General features: G+C 40.8%; 2 protein-coding genes across 3 annotated transcripts in view; one reads left to right on the top strand and one right to left on the bottom strand.

Annotated features, from left to right (window-relative positions):
* LOC110959661 (voltage-dependent calcium channel subunit alpha-2/delta-4-like) overlaps positions 1 to 27,684 on the top strand; it is a 124,711-nt gene that overhangs the window by 56,754 nt on the left and 40,273 nt on the right. The gene's annotated exons all lie outside the window — the stretch shown is intronic.
* LOC110959662 (leucine-rich repeat and transmembrane domain-containing protein 2-like) lies at positions 345 to 14,830 on the bottom strand. 2 transcript variants are annotated; one of them, XM_051951585.1, is made up of 5 exons: positions 14,570 to 14,830; positions 14,406 to 14,469; positions 3,139 to 3,278; positions 2,053 to 2,736; positions 345 to 1,747 (listed from the first exon to the last, which is right to left on the bottom strand). In XM_051951585.1, exons 3-5 carry the CDS (start codon positions 3,182 to 3,184, stop codon positions 1,266 to 1,268), a joined length of 1,212 nt encoding a protein of 403 aa, XP_051807545.1. In that variant the 5' UTR covers positions 3,185 to 3,278; positions 14,406 to 14,469; positions 14,570 to 14,830; the 3' UTR covers positions 345 to 1,265. The 2 variants fall into 2 exon arrangements, with proteins under 2 accessions (XP_051807545.1, XP_022062295.1); XM_022206603.2 differs by having other exon boundaries at positions 14,406 to 14,830.

Raw genomic sequence — 27,684 nt, 5'->3', positions numbered from 1 at the left:
TGGGGGTGTTTCTGAGTCCCATCAATTCCCGCCGCCTGCTACATATTTAGCTCACGTAATTCGGTATCTGTACATAACATGCACATGCATAACACACGCTTGTGCTCAGTATAAAGTAATTTTGTTTGTGGGTACATCTATATTAAATAATTACATTCTATGTTGCCGTGATTTCTGATCATCAAAAACTAATAAATAAATGCTGCATTTCGACAAATAAATACTGCATTTGAGAGTGCCATATGGGGGAATGAACAGCGTTGGTGGAGAACTGCGCTCTCTGTGTGCTTTTCTAGTTTTGTTTTGTGGCTGTCAAATTGTGACAATGTTTGAGAAGAAAAAAATCAATTTTAGATAAATATAGTTTATTGTCTTCAGCAGAATTAACAGTCCTTGAGTTGAATTTGGGACAATGTTTTATATGCTTATCACAGAAAATAAATTCAAACATTTTGAAGTTACAGCAAATCAGGGCTGGTATCCTCAAACATTTTCAGTCAGTATCTTGTATTTCCCAGTGTTGCCAATATTAGTCATCCTAACTTTTTTACGTTGATTTATAGAGTTTGTTTGTGCTGGATCAGAAGCTGTTGCAGCTCAAAGCTTGTCCTCTAGGCAGCAGTACAGCTTGACTATTGTGGGTCTGCAGTTAACCTCAGTGATGAAGCTCAAAGCAGATAGCAGCAGAATTCTGATGTGATGCAACGTACGTTATTGTGTGAGAGATTCTACCTAACAGAGGTACAAAGAAATATGTCACAATTTTGGGAACATAAAATACACTAAGTTGATGAAAAGAAGAATAATTTTGTGCAACTAACACCAGGAGAAATGTCACAGATTCACAGACATTTGTACTTGTGGAACTTGTGCTTATTGAATTGAGACACAAAGACATACAACTTGAACACAAAGGTAGTTTCATATTTCTAAAGAAGAAACTAAAACACAGATAAAGGGAAGTCAAAGTGCTGAAGTGCACACAGCAACTTCAGAGTACTTTTGAGGCTGACTGAGAGATGCAACGCAGGGAATAACAATTCACAGAGCATCCATACATTAATTGAAGCGCTGCAGCATCCCAGCTTCACTGAATATAGTCCACTCCATTAGTTGGACAATCAGTCTCCGCCCAGAGAGTTTCAGCACAATGACAGATCCGCAGGGCTTCTCTCTGCATAGGTTGTCTCATCTAGGATGAGAGCTGAGGAGCAGAAGCAGCCAGAATGTCCTGGGATGATCCCACATCAGTAAATGTTGGTGTGTCAGAAGCTGCTGATTCGATAACCATGCACGAAGCTACAGGCCTCTTTAGGCGGCGTCTCCTGTGGTGAGGTCGGCGATGACATTTGTCCATCCTCCAGGTCGGTGTCAGCTCCAGACTCAGCCATTAGAGGTTGCCCTCGACTCTTCATTTCTCTCTGGTACCGTGCCACCAGTGAGGCGTAGACACAGCCGTAGGTTGCAGCAACCACCATCATGACACACACTGTGCCACAAACCACCCCTGCAACTATTTGTGTGCCATGTGCACGACGGACACTGACAGGCCTGTAGCGCTGGCGAATACATTCATCGGTGCTGCTGATTCGACCAGGCGGGCAGGGAGGCCGGGTAGCGTAACCTGACGCGCCCTCCTTGGTCGGACTGTGCAGGCAGTAGTTGAACATCTCTGCTGGCACACTGCGGATGTCCCTGCCCTTTAAATCCCCTGGGAGACTGCACTGCATTGCATCTACCTGCCCATCTATAAAAGAGATGGAGAGGGGAAACAAAAAAGAGAAAGGGGAAGAACATGGGGATGAAGTGGAGGAAAGGAGGAAGAAAGGAATGATGAGAGATATCGAGAGACATGGAGGTCATTATATTCTTAGATGTCTGCTCAGCATACAACCATCCTGCAGAGCAAAGCTTAATTGCTTCAGTTATACAGATTTTGAAGTACAGACTCCTGATTTCCTCCAGTAGGCTCAAAGCACTGTAAGCCGACTGCTAAACTATCAACTGCAGAGTATTTGAGATTTGGAGAGGCCAGCTAATAGCACTGCTCACCCCTGTAAATCAACCACTCCATCCAGTGCTTGAAGTCCCTCAGCTTGCAATCGCACTCCCAGGGATTTCCCATCAGCAGGAGCTGCTGGAGCCCCACCAGGGGCTCAAATGTGCCTCTCTCCAGGGCCACCAACCGGTTGCTGGCCAGGGACAGCCAGGTGAGTCTCTGAAGCCCATCCAGCAGGCCCTTAGGCAGCCACAGGAGGCCATTGGAGGACAAGTCCAGTCCCTGCAGCTGCCACAGCCCCTTAAAAACCTCCTTGCTTAAACCAACACTCTCTTGACTTTCATTCAAACGTTGGACAATTACTATGCTGCTGTTGAGCTCAGAGGTTGCCAGACGTATGCCGAGGTAATTAGCAGAGAGATTTAACCAGCGCAGGCTGCTCAGGCCTGAGAAAGCTCCAGGCTGCAGGGCGGAAAAGTGGTTCTGGGAAAGGTCCAGGAGCTCAAGGCTGCTGAGGTTGGACAGGTCAGTCTTGCTCAGGAAGGAGAGGTTGTTCTGGGGTAGGCGGAGAGCCAGAGAGTCCTGGCCCAGCAGCCCTAGGATAGGCGTCAGAGAGAGGAGTCCAACAGCAGAGCAGTCAGTTGTGTTGCTATAGCAGGTACAGACACCAGGACAGCCACTGACAGAGCCCAGAAGTCCCTGTAGAACCAACATCAAACTGGACAGAGCCGTGCAGACTGGAAGACATGAGAAACAAACAGAACAGTGGCATCTGTTAAACTGGCATAATTATTACTATACAGAGATGTTTTATTCACACTTGACCTCATTTGATAACTCCTTTTTGGTTGTGGATTTTTCTGCCAGTCTCAATGAAGCTCAAGAGAAAGGACAACACTGTAATACCAACCATGGAAATTAGGAAGAAAATAAAAGAAAGCTTACTTAAACATTATGAAAATGTTTAGGAACCTCTTCAACATCTAGAATGTTTGGATGTCAGACAGGTTCTCTAATTGTTTAACATCATTGCGGAAGCAAATTTTAAACTGGTGTTTGTTTTGTTTTTGGACTAACTAGTTAAAAGGCTGAGCTGTTGATCCATTGGTTTCTGAGATAATGTCTCTGTTAAGACTCACTCAGACTGTCCAGATGACCTTGTCCATACTGGTCTAGGTCCTTCATGTCTGCAACATCAACTGCACTGCAACTTTAGGCTGGCATCTGGCTGTTCTTGCTTTCTGTCGAGTCACTCCAACATCCAGCTTTGGAGATTGTCCTGAAAAAACAGTGGAAATGGAAAAGGAAAGCTACTTGTAAAAGTATGAAATATTTAAGTAAAGTGGGCTGCTGGTTCTAGAGATATTTGATATTGTAATTGATATTGTGATTTTTCTTTTCACAGGTACTGGATGTCACACTTCTTTTTTCTTTCACCATTAGTGGTAGGTTGTGTAGTGAATAACTCCAAACATTCCATTAATCATTGGCTTTTGTTATGGCATGTCAGGATGTCTCTAAAGTCTGGACACATAGGAAATCTCATTAACTATATATTTTTTGCTTCCACAGATTAAATATGGCTGTTATATTAGATATATATACCGATCAAAAGTTTGGGGTCACTTAGAAATGTCCTTATTTTTGAAAGAAAATTGTAATTTTCTTTACATGAAGATAACATTAAATTAGACATAAATACAGTCCAGACATTGTTATTGTGGTAAATGACTATTCTAGCTGGAAAGAGTTGATTTTTAATGGAATATCTGCATAGGGGTACAGAGGCCCATTTCCAGCAACCATCTCTCCTGTGTTCTAATGGTACTTTGTGTTAGCTAATGGTGTTGAAAGGCTAATTGATGATTAGAAAACCCTTATGCAATTATGTTAGCGCATGATTAAAATGTGAGTTTTCATGGAACACATGAAATTGTCTGGGTGACCCCAAACTTTTGAATGACAGTTTGTATTTGATTAATTATGAATGATCAAATTTATATTAAATTTAGTATAGTAAAAAAATTATATATTGAATAAAATGTTGTTTAAAGGTTAATTTCTTGAAAATCTGTATTACTACTCCGCCAAAGAACGCAGCAGAGTTATGTGACAATCGCCGTTCATTTGTCTGTTTGTTTGTCTGTTTGCAACATTACTCAAAAACAGATTTGGATGAAATTTTTGGGGAAGGTCAGAAATGACACAAAGACCAAGTGGTTAGATTTTGACAGTGAAGCTTATAGTCTGGATCCATGGATTTGTTGAATATTTCTGTATCATTGCGAGATAGCAGCACGGTGTCACTCTAACTATGACTACAAGTGAACACTATGTCAGCCGCCTGCTGACGATCACATGATTTCAATCCTACTACAAATTGAGCGCTGCGGGCCACAAATTGTTTAAAGATTTCATCCATGAGAAATCATACAATGACTGAGCAGCCTTGCTGGAGCACTGCCCTCTCTGAGTGCTCTTCTTGTTGCCTATGTGTCCAGACTTTCGGCACACCCTGTAGTCTGAGAGATACTAGATTCTTGAGTGTGTGAAACAGATAATTTGCAATACTTTTTAGCATAAAACACATTTCATAAGTATTTTAGGTGTTTTGGTTATTTGGTTTGGTCATCTGGTTTAGCTGAATCCATCAAACATTCACCCGTCATCTGCAAGTAAGAAGATTTAGACGTGTTTACCAGAGTTATTCCTTTTGATGATTAAAAAACTGCTTATGCGATGAGGAGTGATCCTTGTAATCCTTTATGACCTTTTTTCCAATTTACTTGGCTCACTTACAGCTTCAAATGCCTTTTCTTTCATTGATCTCGTTGGTACTGTTGCACATGAAACATTTGCGGATTCATGCTTCACACTTCGGATTCAGGCATTCACTCTGATGATTTTGTCTTCACAAGATGGTTTCTCAAACCTCGCAGCCACCATAAAGAATACAACTGTATATATAAGATAAAGTGGAGCGTGTCAACTAAAGAACATCAGCTTTACAGGCTGGACTTGAGCTGTAATTCACAGCTTTTCACTTGTCCTCAATCCTTTTCATTCTTTTATGCTTAAAAAAATTAAATAAATAAACTTATAAGACTTGATGATGTGGGATAATCCTCTGTGTTTTCATCCAATACATCAAAAATAAGTCAAAGCCAACTTTTTTCTTCTGAATGCCCACTCACAGTTCCCATATGCTTCAGATGTACTACAGTGCCAATATTTTTCACACATGCAATTGAGAAAACTATGATTATTTCTTTTGAGGATTTGTTCACTTTAATTCACTAATTCCCCTTCTTTTGCTATCTAAGATGTGCAGAGGGAAGTGTGCAAGACAGATAAAGCTGTGGAGAAAAAGAAAAGTGCTGTCACTTCATCATCTGTCCTATAAAGAGCTAGAGAAATGCTGCCTCAAGGTCTTTCTTTTGTTGCAGGTCTTTCTTTTGTTAAGTTGGCACAAAGATGCCAGTCACTCCTCTGTGGACTGCGTGAGGCAGGAAAGTTGCCTCAGGCCACAACTGACATTACAAAACAGTGGAAATACACCACAGGTAGAGGGGAGAGATAATGGGACATAAGGAAAGAGGAAAGTGTGACTCTCAGAGAATATTTGACGTCACTTTGCATCATCCAAAGGCCAGAAATGACAAGTACAAAGTCAGAGACTTAGTCTTGATTTACAAGATAATCATCATATGAGTAGCAGATAATGTAAAGTCAATTCTGATGGACAGGCTGTCTGCAGGTTATCTCAAAGCTGCCAAAGCATCATAGACATTTGTGTGACTGTTTCTTGGATTGCTTTTGATGGAAATGCATCTATGTTAAATTTCCTGACAGCAGGCCTGTTCAGTTGTTGACATACTTTTGATTTATACTACCATTCAAAAGTTTGGGGTCACACAGGCAATACTGTTTTCCATGAAAACTCACCCTTTTGTTCATGTGCTAACATAATTGCACATGGCTTTTCTAATCATCAATTAGTCTTTTCATACCATTAGCTAACACAATGTACCATTAGAACACAGAAAAGATGGTTGCTGGAAATGGACCTCTATACCCCTATGTTGATATAAATGGTAAATGGTTGTATTTATGTAGCGCTTTTTTCCAAAGCGCTTTACATGATACATCACATTCACCCATTCACACACACATTCATACACTGATGGCGGGAGCTGCCATGCAAGGCGCTAACCACGACCCATGAGGAGCAATTAGGGGTTAGGTGTCTTGCTCAGGGACACCTCGACATGAGCACGACGGGCCGGGGGATCAAACCACAACCTTCTGGTTGCGAGACGGCCACTCTACTCACTGAGCCATGCCGCCCTGATATCCCATTAAAAATCAGCCGTTTCCAGCTAGAATAGTCATTTACCACATTAACAATGTCTAGAGTGTCTTTCTGTTTAATTTAATGTTATCTTCATTGAAAAAATGCTGTTCTTTCAAAAATAAGGATATTTCGAAATGACCCCAAACCTTTGAATGGTAGTGTACTTCAACTTTGCAAAGAAGTAATTCCAACTTAACCATTGATTTAGTGATTTGTCTGTCACAGGATAGACATAAGGCATCCTAACCTGAAGGTGTCATTGCCCTGAGTGAATTCTAGCTCTTAGACCTTTTTATACATATACGAAGGCACTTCAAAAAGTTCTCGGCCTCACCAGAAAAACCTCACAGGAGAAAGATTGTTCTTGCTTTGTGTTTTAACATAGTCTCCTATATCTTCAATGCACTCAGCCCACTGATGTTCACGCTATTCCTTTTACTGAAGAAGGTCACATGTTGAGCTTCTAAATGCTCTTCAACAGCATGGATGACTTAATCATCACTCTGAAAATGGTGACCACACAGGCGGGATTTTAGTTTGGGTAACATAAGTCAGATGGTGCAGATCAGGTGAGGAAGGTTCATGGAGCAACAGTTCAAAGCCACATTTGATTGCTTCTGCCTCCTGTGTTGTATGGAGAGAATGACGTTGGCCAGACCTTAACCATACAGGTATCAGATTATTAAACATGCATACTGTTTCAGTCAATTTGAAAGTGTCATGCTGGCCATAACAAGTTACTATTACAGACCTACTGTGTTTTTAGTACTGAAAGACGTTTTTTGCGTTAAGGTCCAGTATGAGTGCAGGATTATGCAAACATCCTCTGGAGGAAAAAGTGGAAATCCTACAACACTGGATGAGATGTTGACTGACAGCTGTCAGTCACATTAGATCTAAGACAGTAGTTTATAAGAGGATGAGTGAGTCTATCGTCAGACGTCAGAATGGCCTAGAGAAACGACCTGTGACCTCTCTAACAGATGGAGACTGAATTGCGTTATGTATAAACAAGAGGAAGGATTTTTTTTTTTTTTTAAAGAAAAAAAACATGATCTTGCCCTGCATAAACCCTGCTGATGGAGCTGAGTACTAAAAACACAGTCCAAATCAGGGTCTTCATTGACAAACTTTTACTTGGGGATTATTGTGCAACATTGTGCATTAGCAATATTCTCAATACATTCCAAAAGATAAATAGTTGCAAGCTGAAGATCAAAAGCAAATATCAAGGAGGTATGTATGTCATCTTGTATTCATCAAGAGCTGAAGTTGCTCCTGGCTCTGTTTCTTTCTTTTTTACCATTTCGCTTCTTGTTCGTTTGCCTTTTGGATCGTGTCTTACTCCGTCCTACTTGGAACTTTTGGCTTTTCAGAACCTCATTTAGTGTGGGCTACAGAGTGAAAGGTCCACCTAAACTCAACTTATTTTACCCTGAAATGATACCTACCAGCTGATCAAAAGGATTTCTTTGGCTTGTGTCTTTTGATTACATTGTACAGTATTCACGTGCATGCACCACAGTCTCTGCCCTTGTGGAGTACTGAATAAAATTATTTGTTACATTTTTTTCTAAAATCAGTAAATGTTCAATTAGGCACGACTATACACTACAATTATGCTTGTTGCATATCATGCCCTAACCCCTCTGCCTTTGTTTCTTCATAGATAAATAAAAGTCTACAGCTATCCAAATTATTACTCCGGCAAGGAATGCGGTGAAGTTATGTGATGATCGGCGTACGTTTGTCTGTTTGTCTGTTAGCAACATTACTCTAAAACGGATTTGGATGACATTTTCAGGGAAGGTCAGAAATGACACAAGGACCAATTGATTAGATTTCAGCAGTGATACGACCTGTAGTCTGGATTCATGGATTTGTTAAAGATTTCTGTCTCATTGCGAGATAGCGGCACGGCCTCCCTGTAACTGTGACAACTAACTGTGAACACTACATCAGCTGCCTACAGACCTACTGATGATCACATGATTGTGATCCTAGTACAAATCCACCGCTGCAAATTTATCATCACTTATCTGTTGGAAATGATACAAGGAACAACTGTTTAAATTGTGAGGGTGTTTCCGAGTCCCATTATTTCTCGCCCCCCACTATGTATTTAGTTTGCGCGATTGGGTATCCATACATAACGTACACATGCATAACACATGCCTGTGCTCACCACAAGGTAGTTTTGTATTAAAGATTTAATTCACCGGAAATGATGCAACTGAGCAGCCTTGATGGTCTACTGTGCTTTTCTTGTTAGAATTGTTACACCTAGTCAACATGTCTATATCATGTTTTTTAGATACTGAAAGACGCATCAGGCGCAAAATAAGAAGTCAGTGCCGTTTAACTGAAGTGTTTAGTTCTGCTTTAGCACCGATTAAGCAGAGTGGTAGGTGAGCTGGTGTGCTTGAGCTGCCGTATGTTGGGAGGGGTGAATGGAGAGAAAGGCAGAGACTTCAGAGATCTACACATATTCCTTCAGGAAGTAACAGTGTAGCGTTACATTGAAGCTGGTTTAACGCAGGAAGGGATGATTTTTATGAGAATAAAGCTTCTGAATATGCAACTTTGACACACAGATTTTTAAAAGAGTTCAAAGAGAGTGGAGTGGAACTGAAAATCAGGGAATGACAAATTAAACAAGACTTATGGTGTAATACAGTAAATGTGTCTGCAGATCTACACAGCGTAAATGAGTCATCCTGCCCTGAGTGTCAGCTATCAGCTATGCTTAAAGCGCAATGTGCATGTTTACTTCATGGAGGAGCATGTTTTCTATTTTAGGCATTCAGTACCAATTTGGCAGTTTTTGAAGTTCATTGCCAGAGAAATATTTTTTTGGTAACCATAAAGTATTGAAGTTATATATCCAGCTGTACTAATGGTGCATCATGAAAACCAATTTCAAAATCATTGCACTCTTGTGGTTTGGGCTTATCACTTTGTGCTTGTTTTTATTGAGATTTTTGTTATGAATTTTCTGTCATTTCATGTTCAAATGTTGGTTTCACACTCCAGAAGTACGCTATTCACCTGATATTGCACATTACAACAAGGACCTGACTGCAGTAGCTAATTCTTTATTTATTTTACCAGGTAAGCTCAGTTGATTTACAAGGAGGATCTGGCAAGAGGCCCCAGTAGAAAGAAAGATAACAAATATAAAGTACATATACAAAAAATCGCACACAAGTGTTTAAATTAATGCTAGAAATTCAAAGAAAACATTCAGCATGTGCAGTGGTCAGCTAGGGTCTGCTACAGCTTCTGTTTAAAAATGTAAGGTGATGAAAGTGATTTAGTGCTGCCATAGTAATAGAAAGTGAAGAGAAATTGTCCTAAGTTTCTTCCATTCATCCATTATTTACACCGCTTAATCCTCATTAGGGTCGTAGGGGGCTGGAGTCTATCCCCGCTGACTTAGGGGGAAACGGGACACCCTAGACAGGTCACCAGTCTATTTCAGGTCTACATATACAGACAAACAGTCACACTCATATTCACACCTACGGACAATTTAAAATCACTAATTAACCTCAGTATGTAATTGGACTGTGGGAGGAAGCTGGAGTACTCAGAGAAATCTCATGCATGCACAGGGAGAACATGTAAACTCAGTGCACGAAGATGCCAGGAAGGCCAGGGCTGGGATCTTCTAGCTGCAAGGTGAAAGTGCTAATATCCATGTCACTGTGCTACCCCTAAGTTTCTTAATTATTTGAATTGTATGTAAGGTTTGGGTACAAACAGCAGTTGAAACATCTCTTCAAATGCACTATCAGCCAGATTAGATGCTGCCCACGTAGCAGTGCAGGTCAGAGATTAAAACTGTGGCTTCAATCCATGACCGGGACAGACGCCTGCTCAGAAGTCCAGATGGTGTCGGAACAGCGGGTCCTATCCACATGTTTGTGTACAACCTCACTCTGCTGTTATACAACTTAAATTTGTTGTCATTTAGCTAGAATAGCCAACGATTAATCTGGTCAGTAAACGCAATACAAGCACTGCATGTCAGACTCCAAAATGACTACTGTGTATATCAAGAAGATTGCCCCTATCTTCCTGGTTGGGCTGCTCGTTTGGTCCACTGCATATGCTCGTTAGTGTTTCTTTCCCTTGCTGATGTCCTACTTAGCCCATAAACTTTACATTGTGTTGCTCATAAACATGGGCTTTAAAATGCAATGCGAAGAGACCTAGTTTGCAGTTTCCTGGTATTTTACAGATGTCTCTTTTGTCATGACGATATAGTGGGGAAATGCTTGGACTGTGGTGGGCTAGTAGAGTACACTGAAACTAATAGCTCTCTGTGGTCTGTTCCTGAATATGAGTTTCTGTTTGGCCATTCAGGTAAGGCTGATGTTGTGCTTATTGAAGATTTTTTCAATAGTTTTAAAAAAAAAAGTACCAATCAGTGCTTAGTGGCAGGAATGACAACACTGACATTTTTCCTTGCCAAAGGCAGTATCCTGATTCCCAGCAGCACCAAACATAATATCGTTTGGGTTTAGTGACAATACAGACATTACTCTCAACCAGCATGTAATACTGTCCCTCAAAAAAATTATCTGCTGCATCATTTAGTAATTTACTTCATATTTACTTATATTTATGACTGAACAGCTATCAAAATTTGTGAAAATTAGGTTTCTAACTGTTTTTACAACAAGGCCATAATTTTTTCATGATAAAACTGCCTTTCCTGAATCATTGGTTATTCTAAAGAAGTGTCCACTGGTGACACTAGTTCCAGCTGATAATAACATTGATGGCAAGGATTCACAGGCCTCTGGTGATCATCTATGGTATGATCATGATGTCAGACTGAATAAAAAAAGTATGAGTGAAAGTGCAATTTAATGTGTTTATGAGGTGAAGCCTCTTTCTGTCTATAGAAACCTATCAGGCTACGCTGAATGTCACCAATCATCAAATTTGATAGGACATGAAAGTAAACATTTTTAACCTGTATCACATTTCTGCTTTTATGGCTCACTTTCAGTCTAATATTTCCATTCTAACTTATTTGGTATTTGTTTTGCACTTAATTATTGCATTTTGTAAACTCATGCTTTGTCTACAAGTAAAAGCCTGCAGGGTTCCGGGTTTAGTACTTAATCAACAGTTGTTGATTTATCCACAAGCCGTAACAACGTAGAGCATTGGTGTCACTTTAGTTCAGGGGCCACATAAAGTCCGATTTGATCTCAAGTAGGCTGAACCAGTTATATTACAGCAAACCTGTAAACCACCGCAACTTCAATTTTTCCTTTTGTTTTAGTGCAAAAAAGTACATTCTGAAAATGTTCACATGTAAGGAATTATCTTTTCACAACACATCATGAACAACCTGAAATTTCTTAAGAAAAATAAATTCAATTTCAAAAACACTGTGTCTCAGTTTGTCATTTACACATTAAAACTTACAGATTACAGAGTATCTACAAAGGTACAACACATTTAGTCACAGGTATCTGAAACTGAATGATATAGTATTATGATCAAAATGACAAAGGTCAGACAAAAAAAACAACAAAAAAACAACAAAAACAAGACACAATATTACAAAAATGAGGCACAAAACAACAAAAACAAGAACCAAATGACAAAAAAATGAGACAGACAGCATGAAACAAAACAAAAATGAGACAAAGAAATTACAAGGCGGCAGGAGCAAGGATAAAAGACACAAAGCGACAAAAATGAAACAAACTATTACACAAATGAGACAAAAAAATTACACAAACGACACAAACGAGACAAAAAATGGCAAAAGCAAGAAACAAATGACAAAAACATGAGACAAGTGACAAAAAAGATAAAAAAACAACCAAAACAAGACAAAATATTACAAAAATGAGGCATATAGTGACAAAAGAACAATGAGCAATGTAGTGTTTTACTTTATGAGCAAAACAATTTGTCAAAGTCTAGAAATAATTTTCCTTTATAGTTTTCAAATTTACAATTTGCATTTGATGTCTTTTTTTGTAATTTTTACACTTCACTAGCTTGTCCCACGGGCCATATTGGACCTTCTGGTGAGCTAGTTTTGGAACGTAGGCGGTATGTTTGGCACCCCTGCCATAGAGACATGCCTTTGCAACTGTAGTTCCTCTTATTGGATGCTCCCCAAATACTCATAAAAATATCATCTCTTATTAACTATGATGGTTTACTACAGTTAGTGGCTATTTTTTCTGTGTTCCTCGATGTTTGTGTGATTGTTGTGCTTTGCTTTACCTACTCAGGCCCAACATTCCATGATCTACTTTTTTCTTCTCCCAATAAATGTCAAAGATGGCAACAATTACTTCAGTAAATCCAACCTTGTAGCTTCAAAATATTTCCCTTTAAAATATCAGTTTTTATAGACTGTGAAGACTGCATTCAGTCCTAAATTCATTTCTTTTTAGTCTTTTGGTGGTCTGGTTGAAATTGTTACATGATGCAGCAGAACATCTTTCTCCATCTGTGGAAATGTGGAGGTTTATTATCTCGATTTAAAACTTCACTGTTATGATTTTGTCATTGAAGTCCTGCCATGTGATGTTCCCTGCTTTATCTGCAGTGCATTGCTCCGGTTTTCTGGGCTCTAACGTGGCATCCCACTAGCTGCTTAATGGCCTCTGACAGGCAGCCTCTCCCCCCCATGGCTGCACTTTTCTCCAAACAGCCTGAGAATGAGGCAGCCGAGCGTTTGGTCCAAACGGCCGAGAGCACAAACACACTGCAGTATCCACAATGAGGCAGAGACGAGTAGGAAACAACAGTGAGCAAATAAACAGTGAGCGCACACAAAACGACTGTGTGCCAAAATCACACACACTAGCTATCTCCCACATGCTTTTAGACTCTCTCTATTAAAAGCACACACATTTCCTTGAATGCTACACGGTCAAAAGTATGTGGACAGGAAAAGATTCTTGCCATATTTGTTTGCTGAAGCTGTGAATCCAAAACTCTGGGAGTTATTGTGCACAATAATTACTTCCATTCTCTTGATTTTTCCTCCAGCCCAAAAGGCATTACTGAAGTCCAACACTGATTAAGGGTGATGAGGTCTGACTCCCCTTAATCATTCCACGTCATTTCAAAGGTGTAGGATGGGGCTGAGGTGAGGGCAGTTCTTCCACAACAAACTGGGAACACCATTTCTTTATTGTGCTTTCATTTTGCACAGGGACATGGTCAGATTAAAGCAGGAGCGGGACAAATAAACTGTTGACATAAAGTTGGAGATTCTCATTTTATGCTGTTGAGCAACAATAAGACAGTCTAAAATAACAACTGTCAGTCTGGAAAAACTTCCAATTTCAATATGTCACTCTGTCAATATATTCTTACATTTTACAGAGAAAACCATCCATCCATCCATCCATTATCTGTACACTGCTTAATCCTAATTATGGTTGTGGAGGGGCTGAAATCTATCCCAGCTGACTTAGGGTGAAGGCAGGGGACACCCTGGACAGGTCACCAGTCTGTCGCAGGGCTGCATATACAGACAAACAATCACACTCACATTCACACTTACGGACAGTTTAGAATCACCAGTTAACTTCAGCATGTTTTTGGACTGTGGGAGGAAGCCAGAGTACCCGGAGAAACCCACGCATGCACAGAGAGATCATGCAAACTACATGCAGAAAGATCCCGGGAAGCAGGGATTTTCTAGCTGCAAGGCAAAAGTACTATCCACCAATCCACTGTGCAGTCCTAGGGAAAACTGGTAACTGATAAATCATGAATATAATCAAGATCAATCGATAATGAAAATCATTTTCATTTTTATCAGCTTTAGTATGTTGCAGCTTCTTGAAACTAAAGAAGAGCATTCACAATGAGAAAAAACAGGCAAAGACCAACAGCGCATTAGAGTTACACATAGTAGACACATAGTCCACTAAGTTGTGGTCACATAGTGTAGATGCACTAACAGAGACACACAGTCTTTCTGACTTTCAAAGGCACATGCACATTACTGTACATACTGTATCTATGCACACACACATGCACACACATACCGCTCACCATCTGTTCTGCTGCTTCAGCCTCCAAACACAGAAAGAAGACAAAAACTGTTCTTCTCCTTCATCTGCAGTGTTCAGAAAAGAAGTGGTTTAAAAAACAGATAATTCTCTTAAAAACAGAGTCTGAATTCTGAATGAAGCACACTTGTCTTCAAGGACACTAACTGGTCTCGACTTAAAGCACCAGATGCTCAATTCTTTGTTGAGACCTAAATCTGGAATGTTTTCAAATCAGAAGGCAGAAGCTGGACTGGAGTTTTATTCCAGATCAAACAGCGTTGATCGTCCTCCTCTTCTTTATCAGCATATCTTGTTCTCTCAGCTCCGTGTGGGTGAGCGTTCAGTCTAACGCAGCAGTACACTGAGGACGGGCGAGTCTCTGTGTGGACGAGAGACCGAAAGACTGAGAGAGAGAGAGAGAGAGAGAGAGAGAGAGAGATACATGCTGCTGCTAATGGAGTGTGTGTGTGTGTGTGTGTGTGTGTGTGTGTGTGTGTGTGTGTGTGTGTGTGTGTGTGTGTGTGTGTGTGTCCTGTCTGTGCTGTACTGAGTGTGTAATGTGCATTAAAGCCGTTTGACAGAAATAGTAGCAGCAGAGTGTGTTGCAGCTGCAGGCTATGCTCTGAATGGAGAGGCAGATAGGCTGGAATATGTAGTATTTCTTTGCTGTTCTGTTCATAACAAAGCATGTACCAATAGATTACATTTGGATTACACAGAATAACAACTGTATAAGAAGATAAAAAAATTCAATTATTAAAGTATAAGAACTGTAAGCTGGAATTTGGATTAGGGCTAAAATGTAACCTCTTGGTGGAACTATGGGTACCCTCGAAATTAGTGCTACCACTACAACATCCAAATATCTCACATATGAAATACTTCAAATTCAGTTAACCCTCTTATCACTTTGATGTGAAGCATGTAAAGATGGATACAGCCAGGTGTCACATCACCGACTCTGGAGCCAGTTTAGTTTGAAGCTTGTGGTTGCTGCCATGATTTCTGTTTAAAGTCAGCACAAGTCCACAAGAAACACCATCTGGCCCCACATAAGCTAGGATTTGCTGCATGCTAACAGAACAGGTATAACAATTAAGTACAAATATTACACTTACTGAAATACTGTGTAACAGTATCTGTCTGGATCCTGTTCTTAAAGCAGTACAATTGCTCGCTTAACTGAGGCAAGGGAGGCCAGCAGTTCTTTAGATGTTGATGGGTTCCTGTGTGACTTTCTGGATGAGTCGTCGCTGGGGTAATTTTGGTCGACTGGCCTCTCCTAGGAAGGTTCACCACTGTTCCGTGTTTTTTCTGTTTGTGGAAAATGGCTCTGACAGTGCTTTGCTGAAGTCCTAAAGCTTTAGAAATGGCTTTGGAACCCTTTCCGGACTGATAGATGTAAATTACTTTATTCCCTATCTGTTCTTAACACTCCTGTCGTCCTGTGGGTTAAATTGACCCATTTTAAAGTTTTTTTAAAAAAAAGAATATATATTTTATATATATATATTTTTTGGAAAAAGAATATATATTTTCACAGTGAAAACTTCCACATTTTCAAAATTTTTTGAGGAAATCTTTGAACATTTTTTGGCGGAAAAAAACAAATTTAAAAAAATGTTTAAGAACATTCAGAAAAAAATCAACCAAAATTCAGTGAATTTCGCTGTCAAATTTGGGGATTTTTTATTTAAAAAAATAAAACTTTTGAGGGAAACTTTTCATGAATTTTCTTCCTGAAGATTTTGCAAATTTTTGTAAATTTGGGAAAATTTATTCAGAATTTTTGAACTTTTTTTTAGAAAAGGCAACAACATTTTTTGGTAAGAACAACACGAGGGTTAAGTTTATTTGGGTCACTGCATAGTGTTGCAGTTTTTTGACATCTTCTGGCCGACTTCATTGTGTCAGACAGATTCTAGTTAAGTGATTTCTTGATTTCTTGAAGAGATAATGAGGTAAACTGGAGGTAATCAGGCAATGGTGTTGGTCAGTGAAACTGAACTTGCTTTCCAAAAAATGTGATTAGTCAGAGTTAATTCATGATTTAACAAGGGGGACAGTTACTTTTTCACACAAGGTCTGGTAGTTTTGGATAGCTTTTTCCCTTAAAACATTAAATTTTCATATAAAAATTGCATTTTGTGCTTACTTTGGTTATCTTAGTCTAGTATTTAAATTTTTTTGATGGTCTTAAACATTCAAGTGGGAGAAATATTCAAAAAAAATAAGAATTCGAGAAGGGGGCTAATACTTTTTCACTGCACTGTAGATTATTCAGGGCATATTGCCCCTACTGCACTGTTATATGACATAAGAATGAATTAAATGAAAATGCATTGATCACTGGTCAGGATAGAGAGCTATCACTCCATTCAAATGAAATACACAATGCAGATGTAGATTTGTCTGATAATCTCTTATTTTGCAAAGCAATAAAAAGTGTCCTGAGGGCAGGTACACTGAAAGATTTGTGAGTTTTTGCAGAGAGGTTATGAGGAATGAATAAATTTGTCAGATGGGTTTTGTCCCGTCATGGACTCGTCCTTGCAGACTGCAGCAGAAACGGTGCAGCTACAGCGGTGAAGGGCGGTGATAAGGACGCTACTGTGGGGAAAGGAGAAAAGGAACTGAGAAAGAAACAGCAGAGCAAAGCTGCAGACCACTGAGTCTGCAAAGAGGCTATTTTAAAGGAATGAAGAAGAGTGATGCCTTAAGAGGTTTAAAGGACCCAAAGGTCGGGACACTCCCTGAACACAAATGCAGCATCACATTTCTTCCCTTTAATAAAACCCTGCCACTACACACTGAGCTTCAGAAGTGTACTGACTCAAAACTTAACTCTTGTAAGCAGTGGCAGCTGGTGGTGAAATTTGTTGGGTGGGCTAACAAATGCATAATACCGATTAAATGGTTAACACAACTGCAAAAGCAACATCACCTATGATACACACAGTTACATCAATTACAGGTACACTATACTTTTTTAGTGCTCTACATCAACACTCTCTCTCACTCACTCTCTCACTCACACACACACACACACACACACACACACACCACTACAAAACGTGTTCCAACTGCAACAACTGCCCACAGATAGCCTGCTGCAACTGTCTTATTACAACTGTTTAGCGACATGTAGTGCAAAAATCGCCTTCAGTACAACAGATGACCTCAGCAGAAAAAAAGGTGTCACAGTCCTTTAACAGGTCAATATGGGCCTACCTTATTTGAAAAGAAGCTCACATCGACGGCCGATGTGATCCCAGTCTCTTAACTTCCAGCTTTTCCTCCAAAGACATTGAGGAAAACGGACATGAAAGCAAATAATCCACCTCGTTCATGCTAACGCCCACCATAGCTTAACCTTTTCTCCCTCCTTCCCAACTCTGGCACAAATAGCAGCACCGCTGTATTAACTCGCTGCTATTGGTCAAATTCAAGGCCTGTGGGCTGACTGAAGTTAGCCCAAATAATCAGTAAATCATGGGGGCGGGACATGACACCTGTCAATCACTTACAAGAACGAAATGAATGAAAGCGGACTGTATCTGCTGGGGCTGTAAAAAATAAGCCCATTTAGAGATATTGTATGTTGTTTTTTTTTGACTGATTGGTGCTGTTGCTACCTTTGTTTTCGCCTAAACTTAAAACAATCTGTTGTAAGTTATTTAAAAAATAATTTTCTCATCTTTTTTGTGTTGGCCTGGGAGGGCTTAGCCCTGTTGGCCCATTTATACCAGCCGTCCCTGCTTTTAAGTAAATGTTGATTCTTACATTATAAATAATGAGGAGAGATTGACTAAGAAATGAAACACACCACAGTCCTGGTAGTGAATTCAAACAAAACAGTCCGCAAAACTTCACTGTACTGTAACATTTAAGATAAAAAATTTCCCTGAGAAAAACCACTTGAATTTCCCAAATTTTTGCATGTGATCACACGTGGATAACATGTTACTACACATAATAGGGAACACGTGAAACATGTGGTACTATGTAGAGCATATGTAGAGAAGGTGTCACCTCAGGTTAGAATATATGGAGCACGTGTAGAATTATTTTGCTGTGTAATGTAGTACCATGTTACAAATACTTCATGTTTGCTAAGATTAATAGTAAGTAGATAAGTTCATCTGAGTCAACGGCCTCAGATATTACAATTTTACAGCACCTCAGATTAGAGCCCAGATAAATGCCACACAAAGTTCTAGTAGCAGACACATCTCTACGTCAACTGTTAAGAAGAGACTGCGTCAATCAGGTCCTTGTGGTCAAATAACGGCTAAGAAACCACTGCTAAGAAAAAGCAACAAGCAGAAGAGATTTGTTTGTGCCAAGAAACACAAGGAATGAACATTAGACCAGCGGAAATCTGTGCTTTGGTCTGATGAGTCCAAATTTGAGATCTTTGGTTCCACCCGCTGTGTCTTTGAGCGACGCAGAAAAGGTGAATGGATGGTCTCTCCATGCATGGTTCCCAGCGTGAAGCATGAAGGAGGAACTGTGACCGTATGGGGGTACTTTGCTGGTGACACTGTTGGGGATTTATTCAATATTGAAGGCCCACTGAACCAGCATGGCTACTAGGGATGGGAATTTCAACTAATTTCCCCACCGACTAGTCTATAAAGCCAGAAAACCTGCAATTTAGCGGCCGGGGGTGGTGGGGGCCGGCGAACCCGGCGACGGGCTCCATGGTCGGGCAACTGGGGCAGACGGGGCGTCTCGGTCTCGCCGCTGAGAGCCACAGGGGCAGGGCAACAGAGCATAAATCAGCACCGTTTGGCAGTATTTTGACGCAGCAGATGACAACGAGGTCGCCTGTCGGCTGTGTAAACTCAATTACTGACCCCCAATTTCCACATAACCCCTAATTTCAGAAAATAGACCTGAAGCGAATCTCCAGCACCGTGGCGCGATACCGTTTCAGGGACGCGGCGCTGGCGCCCCGCAGCACGTGCAGTGGAAATTGTCTGATAGAAGAGAATGGGTTCTAAGTGCTGCGCAGTACGATTCAAGAGCGCGGCGCTGTGCAGCGTGGCACTTTCGCGTTATGTGGAAATTCGGGGTTACGCGGGAGCGTCGTCATCTTCCCACCTTACCTTTCCAAACTTTCTTCCCCAAACTGTGTGGCCCTGCCCCCTGCTACGTGTGCATGTGAGGGGAGGGGAGGAGGAGCAATTCTCTCCCTGGTTGCTCAGCCTGTTTACAAAGAAGCCGAGGCAGAGGCGCGAAGAACAAGGTGTATGATGCTTAATGCAGCGTTTAACCGACTAGTAAAATACTAAACCTTTAATAAATGAGTAGGCGGTTAAACGATTAAACGACTAGTCGCGCACATCCCTAATGGCTACCACAGCATCCTGCAGTGACATGCCATCCCATCTGGTTTGCGTTTAGTTGAACCATCATTTATTTTTCAACAGGAAAACAACCCCTAACACATCTCCAGGCTGTGTAAGGACTATTTGACCAAGAAGGAGAGTGATGGAGTGCTGTGTCAGATGACCTGGCCTCCATAGTCACCTGACCCAAACCCAATCCAGATGGTTTGGGATGAGATGGACTGCAGAGTGAAGGCAAATGGGTGAAGGCCAACAAGTGCTCAGCATCTCTGGAAACTCCTTCAAGACTGTTGGAAAACTATTTCAGTTGACTACCTCATGGAGCTCGTTGATAGCCTAGCCGCACTAGACCCAGGTCTGAAGACGCAAGGGTCTAGGAACTCTCGACAGGGAGGGCTAAAAGGTTGTCTTTCAAATCACTCTGCAGCAATTGGGTAGGCATACAACCAATCAGCACAACGAATAGGCTGACATAGTTCCTAGAGCGCCGGAAATCAGAGGATGTGGGAGTTCGGTGAAGCCTTATTTATACAGTCAATGGGTGAAGCTCAAGTATATTACAGACATGTTAACACAAAGATTATTCAGAGTCGGTGCTAATGGAGCTCAACGACTGTTGTCGTTTTTGTTGTAAGAATTTAAGAATTGTTGGCGCTGACCCTGGCAGAGAATTAAATTCATTGCTGTGGGTTGTCTAGCGCGGCTAGGCTAGCTAAGTCCCATTAGCTTCCCAACCAGCGGAGCCAACTGGTGTATTAAGGATTTGCCATGTCCCGTCGGCATAAGTCCAAATACGTCTTTCTTCTCAATGAAACACTTCAGTGCCGTCCTTTGTTTATCTTTCAAGTTGAATTTTAGCTTCAAATCTTTAAGGGCTGTGGCCAAAGCCGAGTCGAAAGATAACTGTTTATTGTGCACAGCCATCTTCTTGTCTATCCTTGTTTCTATGGTTGTTTCCGGTTGTTTCTGTCAGAATCGTCGCGCCTCTGTCGTCACTTAGTTATGCCAGCCTTCCGACTCTACACTTCATGGTGATTCGTCGGCCAGTTTTAGGAGCATCCAACCTCGAGGCTTACCGAGGGTAACTAGACCGACCCTGGCAGAGAATTAAATTTGTTGCCGTGGGTTGTCTAGCGCGGCTAGGCTAGCTTGTTGAGAGAATGCCAAGAGTGTGCAAAGCAGTAATCAAAGCAAAGGGTGGCTATTTTGAATAATATAAAATTTAAAACTTATTTCGACTTATTTCACACTTTTTTGTTTACTACATAATTCCATATGTGTTCATTCATAGTTTTGATGCCTTCAGTGAGAATCTACAATGTAAATAGTCATGAAAATAAAGAAAAACCATTAAACCATTGAAGGTGTGTCCAAACTTTTGACTGGTAGTGTATATGTGTGAAAGCCATGTGGAACCCATACAAATAGCCATGTAAAATCCATAGGATTAGCTGTAAAAAAAATAAAAATAAATAAAATTTAAAACCAATCAAAAGCAGTCCTGATGTACGAGTCATAGCGCAAGGTCACACTACAGTGCTTCTGGAACAGATAGGATTAAGCTTGGCAGTGCTGGAGCTTGAAGACTGAACTTTTAGATTAGTAACTCAGAGCCTTAAACACTGAGCCAACACTACCCATGGGACAGGCAGAGGGAAAGACACCAGTTGGGAGCACAGAACATGCTGCCCTTGTAGACCACCACAGGAGACTGGGAGCTGCCTGGTGGGACAGTGGGGAGGGATAAATGACAGCTTTCCTGGACTGTGTGTCTCTCTTATTATTTTAATTTTGATGCCACGTGTTTCAAGTGTAATCCCATGTGTATGGGTTTCACATTGGAAAATACATGGGTTCCACATGTAATCCCATAGATACCCCTAAAATCCCATGACTGTTTGAGTATGCAACGGGCAATTTGTAATAGGATCGCAATTATATGATCGTCAGCAGGCAGCTGATGTACCGTTCATTTGTTGTCATAGTTACTGTGGCACCGTGCCGCTGTCTTGCAACAATACAGAAATTTTTAACAAATACGTGGATCCAGACTATAAGCCGCATTACTGCCAAAATCTAGTCAGTCAGCCCTTGTGACTGTTCTGACCTTCCCTGAAAATTTCATCCAAATCCGTTAGTCCGCTTTTGAGTAATGCTGCACACAGAAAGACAAACAGACAGACAAGCCAACAACCAATCGTCACATAACTCCACCGCGTTCCATGGTGGACTAAAAATTCCTTACTTCCACAACTAGCAGTTACAGATTGATGTTGTCAATCCTACAAGCACTCTCTTTTAGCTCTAATTTTGCTCCTCACTAGCTCCTGTGTGGAATATCTAGTTTTTTAGTGGCATGTCTACTACACTCTTTCTGTTGCTAAGCTGACAGTGTACAACCTGTTCCCCACTTAACAACTTTGCCTCTAGAGTAAGAGATTTTTCAAAGCTGTTTAATGAGGGTTTTTTGGGGGGGGAGGGGAGCACTATGACAAATCTAGCAACTTTTTGGACAAGTCTTAGCTACTTTCTGTAGCTTTCTCATGCCATTAAAACCTGTGTCTGGGCCTGCTGTCCTCAGTGAGCGGCTGCTCAACTGTATTGTAATACAGTGTATGTGAGCACAAAGAGAGGAGAGAAGCAAACAGATGTGAAGTGGTGACAGTGGCTGACTGCAAGCAAAATGCAAATATGATAGGATCATGTCCTAAAAAGGCTGATTAGCTCATGACATCACTGAGTGACTTTCCATTACAAGAAACGATACTCAGTATACAGTGACTTCTTTGAGGTTTCTTTCTGAAAACAGTTGCCTCAACTAAAAATGACAGTGGCGGGACTTCCCCAAAATAGTGAAGTTGTAGCCAGACTTTTAAATAATGATCTAGAATCCAATCTAGAGTTATATAAAGCTGAGGAGACCTGCAAATTCAGCTGATAATTCTCTGGAATTCTCATCACTATCAGGGACACAGTATCATTTGACATATAGCCAGAATAAAGTATTTGTTAAACTCTCAAAAAGCTAAGAGTCCTGCATGCAATGTACTACCTCAAACTACCTGGAAATAACAAATACATGAAGAAGCAGCGCTCGCAGTGAGAGACTGAGACATATGTAGTCCTTACTCTACAGCAGAGTTTCTCAAACTTTTTAAACCAAGTACCACCTCAGAAAATACTAGGCTTTCAAAGTACCACCATTATGACCAAAGTAAAAAAAAAAATACAGAAACATAGCCCCAATAAATGTTTAATTTTTTCAGCTACAGTTTGCACAGGCATAACACTAGAACTGGCCTCCAGGCCACACAACTGTCATACACCAAGGGGCAACCATCCCTCTGTTTCTCTCTCACATGCACTCTCTCTCTCTCACTCACTCTCACTCACACTCCACACACACACACACACACACACACACACACACACACACACACATATATATACAGAACTGTTTGAACATGTTTAGACTAAAGACAGATATTATAAGTTGACCAGTAGCCAGCAAGTTGGTGAGTTATGTTCACTTACACACCTAATGTGAAGGGTGTCCCTGCCTACGTGCGCACAGTCCAGCAAAGTCCGGTTCAACTGAGGTCAGCTTCAGTCTCAGGTCGGGCTCGGCGTCCATCCTGCTTCACAGTGTCGTTTGAAAGTGGCACCAAGTTTAACTGTTTTGCAGCCTTCTCCTCACACATGATGCATGTCATCTCTTTGGCTAATGGCAGACACAGCTGCTTGAGAATTGTATGAGGCTTACCGGCTTTTGCAATGCATAGGCTGGCCTGGTACGATGCCTCCTGTGCTTTTGCTACTGATGTGGCACATGTTTGAATTGTGGATTTGGACTGCTTGAGTGCATCGCGTTTTCTTACAAAAAAATCCAGCGGTTTGTCCTTAAGCCCTGGGTGTTTGGTTAAAAGGTGCCATCTAAGGTGCGCTGGTTTCATGGATTCATTGCTAAGAACGTCACCACATACAACACACTGGGGCTTTTCCTCCGTCCCAATCCAACTGAATCCAAATTGCTGATAGCTTGAGTCATATCTCCTCAGAGTCTTGCGTCGTTTGTTGCTAATGCTAGCAGGTGTCGTGGACTCGGCTTTGGTTGTGCTGCTTGAATAGCCACCAGCACTTGTGCTCGCTTCACTGTCGTCAACCTCCGTTTCGAGAGGGCTGCTGGATGTATTCTCCCCCTGCTCTGCACACTTTTCCCTAATTGCTCCTGTTCGGAGCCACGTTTGTAGAGTTTTTGAACCTCTCATTATACCTCTGAACACTGGCACGACATGGCAGTATGTGTGCGCTCCCACGTACTGACGGTATGCGCGCGCTCCTACGTAGCCTACTGAACGTGACCATGTCCAACACAACATTTAAACGGAAAAAAACTTATTGTGACTTACAATTAATTTGATATTTTTATTTTAAATTATTAGCTATTTTTATGGTAGTTTTTTTGACGTTTTTGACTTTTTCATTTTCAAAGAATATATATATATATATATATACACACGTGGACAAAATTGTTGGTACCCCTCAGTTAAAGAAGGAAAAACCCACAATTCTCACTGAAATCACTTGAAACTCACAAAAGTAACAATAAATAAAAATTTTATATTTAAAAATTAAATAATCAAAATCAGCCATCACTTTTGAATTGATGATTAACATAATTATTTAAAAAAACAAACTAATGAAATAGGGCTGGACAAAAATGATGGTACCCATAACTTAATATTTTGTTGCACAACCTTTTGAGGCAATCACTGCAATTAAACGATTTCTGTATTTGTCAATGAGCGTTTTGCAGCTGTCAACAGGTATTTTGGCCCACTCCTCATGAGCAAACAGCTCCAGTTGTCTCAGGTTTGATGGGTGTCTTCTCCAAATGGCATGTTTCAGCTCCTTCCACATATGTTCAATGGGATTCAGATCTGGGCTCATAGAAGGCCACTTTAGAATCGTCCAACGCTTTTCTCTCAGCCATTCTTGGGTGTTTTTGGCTGTGTGTTTTGGATCGTTGTCCTGTTGGAAGACCCATGACCTGCGACTGAGACCAAGCTTTCTGACACTAGGCAGCACATTTCTCTCCAGAATGCCTTGATAGTCTTTAGATTTCATCGTACCTTGCACACTTTCAAGACACCCTGTGCCAGATGCAGCAAAGCAGTCCCAAAACATTACTGAGCCTCCTCCATGTTTCACCGTAGGGACAGTGTTCTTTTCTTCGTATGCTTGGTTTTTGAGTCTATGAACATAGAGTTGATGTGCCTTACCAAAAAGCTCCAGTTTGGTCTCATCTGTCCAAAGGACATTCTCCCAGAAGCTTTGTGGCTTGTCAACATGCATTTTTGCAAATTCCAGTCTGGCTTTTTTATGAGTTTTTTTCAGCAGTGGTGTCCTCCTTGGTCGTCTCCCATGAAGTCCACTTTGGCTCAAACAACGACGAATGGTGCGATCTGACACTGATGTACCTTGGCCTTGGAGTTCACCTTTAATTTCTTTGGAGGTTGCTCTGGGCTCTTTGGATACAATTCCAACGATCCGTCTCTTCAATTTGTCATCAATTTTCCTCTTGCGGCCACGTCCAGGGAGGTTGGCTACTGTCCCGTGGGTCTTGAACTTCTGAATAATATGAGCCACTGTTGTCACAGGAACTTCAAGCTGTTTAGAGATGGTCTTATAGCCTTTACCTTTAAGATGTTTGTCTATAATTTTTTTTCGGATGTCCTGGGACAATTCTCTCCTTCGCTTTCTGTTGTCCATGTTCAGTGTGGTACACACCTTTTCACCAAACAGCAGGGTGACTACTTGTCTCCCTTTAAATAGGCAGACTGACTGATTATGAGTTTGGAAACACCTGTGATGTCAATTAAATGACACACCTGAGTTAATCATGTCACTCTGGTCAAATAGTTTTCAATCTTTTATAGAGGTACCATCATTTTTGTCCAGGCCTGTTTCATTAGTTTGTTTTTTTAAATAATTATGTTAATCAACAATTCAAAAGTAATGGCTGTTTTTGATTATTTAATTTTCAATAAATTTTTATTTATTGTTACTTTTGTGAGTTTCAAGTGATTTCAGTGAGAATTGTGGGTTTTTCCTTCTTTAACTGAGGGGTACCAACAATTTTGTCCACGTGTGTATATACATATATGTGTGTGTGTGTGTGTGTGTGTGGGTGATTCCCCAGCGTACCACTAGACGGACACCACATACCACCAGTGGTAGAGTCCCTATATTACCAGAGTAGCAACATGACGGGTCCAAAAAATTTTGGTCACGTGATCTATGGGCACCATTTTGTTTCCAATTCATGAACGCTGGGTTTTCCTGTTAACGTTGTTTACACCGCAGAGAGTAATTCTAGGTCTTTTTTCGCTTCGTAAATACCTGAAAAATGACGGGTTGTTGTGCCTTTGGGTGCACAAATCGATCGGAGAAGGGATTCCACATGTTTAGATTTCCCAGTAATAGTGAAAGAAGGAAACTGTGGGAAAATAAAGTCCAGAGAGTGGGATGGAAACCCACTTCATCATGGTTTTTGTGCCAGGTTAGTCCCATGTATGTACTTTCATGTTATGATGTATGGGTGAATGACAGATAGAAAAGTTTGATGTGATTTTAGGCAGTTGTGGTTATTTTGACTTTGACCATTTTCATGGATGGAGATGCATGAAATACGGGCCGTCTTGAGATGTGCAAACGTGTTTTGCTAAATTGACCGAAGCTGCAAACTCGATTACAGAAACTAGGGATGGCTCGATACCACTTTTTCACATCCGATATCGATACTGCAGCCTTGAGGATCGGGCGATACCGATCCGATACCGATATGATTCTTTTTGTCATTCTAAAAGTTGTTAATAATACATGGATGTAATTTGCTTGACACTGACATCTAAAAACACCACGTTCATTGTACAACACCTGTTCTGGTCCCCTAAAGAAAGAAGGAAAACATGTGACAAGTTATGTGTAACTCCTGTGGCTTTATTAAAACTTAAAGCTGACATCGTTTTTAACAGCGTTTGTAAACACAACAGACCCAGCTGCACCATTCAAATGTTTGAAATAAAACTGCAACTTGGTGCACATATTTAAATTAAACTAAACAATCCCAGTGTATAAACAGAAAAGTCACATTACACCTCAAAGGCATTGCAAGGCTGCAATAAATAATTTATGAATTAACCTAAAATAATAGCATCTCCACTAGAATAATGTAGGTAGTACTCAGTAAGTTACACATGGCTTCTCAAGACACACAATCCAAACAATAAAAATCTAGGCTATACACCTGATTAGCTGCACCAAAACAAAAACAGAAAAACAAGGGTAAACAGTGATAGTGCAATCTAGTGTCTTTCTTCTTTTGCATGCAGCCGCTGATGTTGTACTGTATGTAAAACACAGTGAACAATTATTTTATTGACATCCACAGTTCGCTACTTAATCACATTTAACCCGAAAAACAGTAGAAAACAACAACAGCAAAAAAGTAAATGTACAACAGAAAAGCCGTCAAGTGGCCACAGAGTGAAACGTAAGTCGCACATGTTCACGCGTAAATACTAAAACAATCCACATTTTCCACCACACAAGGTGGTTGGTTATCCAGAAAAATGAACTCGACAATTTTCTCTGTTATATTTTGGCGTTGGAGCGAGTTTTGTGTTCTTCTGTAGTGCTTCCTGCAATGATGGTTGCCGCGGGTCACTTTTTGTTTTGCACTCGCCTGTAAAAAGTCTCTGTACTGCTTTCCATGATGCTTCTGCAGATGCTTTATTAAATTCATTGTGTTAAAATGTCCAGTTTTGCTGCCACCCCTTGAGACACTCATTTTGCAAACGTTGCACTCAGCTATTTTACTTTTCTCCTCCGTTCGCATATACGGCAGATATGACAAGCTCTGCA

Source organism: Acanthochromis polyacanthus, chromosome 8, assembly GCF_021347895.1.
Source record: "Acanthochromis polyacanthus isolate Apoly-LR-REF ecotype Palm Island chromosome 8, KAUST_Apoly_ChrSc, whole genome shotgun sequence".
NCBI classification, from domain to species: domain Eukaryota; kingdom Metazoa; phylum Chordata; class Actinopteri; family Pomacentridae; genus Acanthochromis; species Acanthochromis polyacanthus.
The sequence above is the reverse complement of the archived record's forward strand: the minus strand, read 5'-3'. Positions and strand labels throughout refer to the sequence as shown.

Bases quoted from the DNA above. Each gene is read 5' to 3' on its own strand.
- LOC110959662 (XM_022206603.2), bottom strand. From the start codon at position 3,184: ATGAAGGACCTAGACCAGTATGGACAAGGTCATCTGGACAGTCTGA. The intron at 2,737-3,138 runs GTGAGTCTTAAC...CATGTCTTCCAG, and splicing joins AGGTCATCTGGACAGTCTGA to TCTGCACGGCTCTGTCCAGT. The intron at 1,748-2,052 runs GTGAGCAGTGCT...TCTCTTTTATAG, and splicing joins GGAGTGGTTGATTTACAGGG to ATGGGCAGGTAGATGCAATG.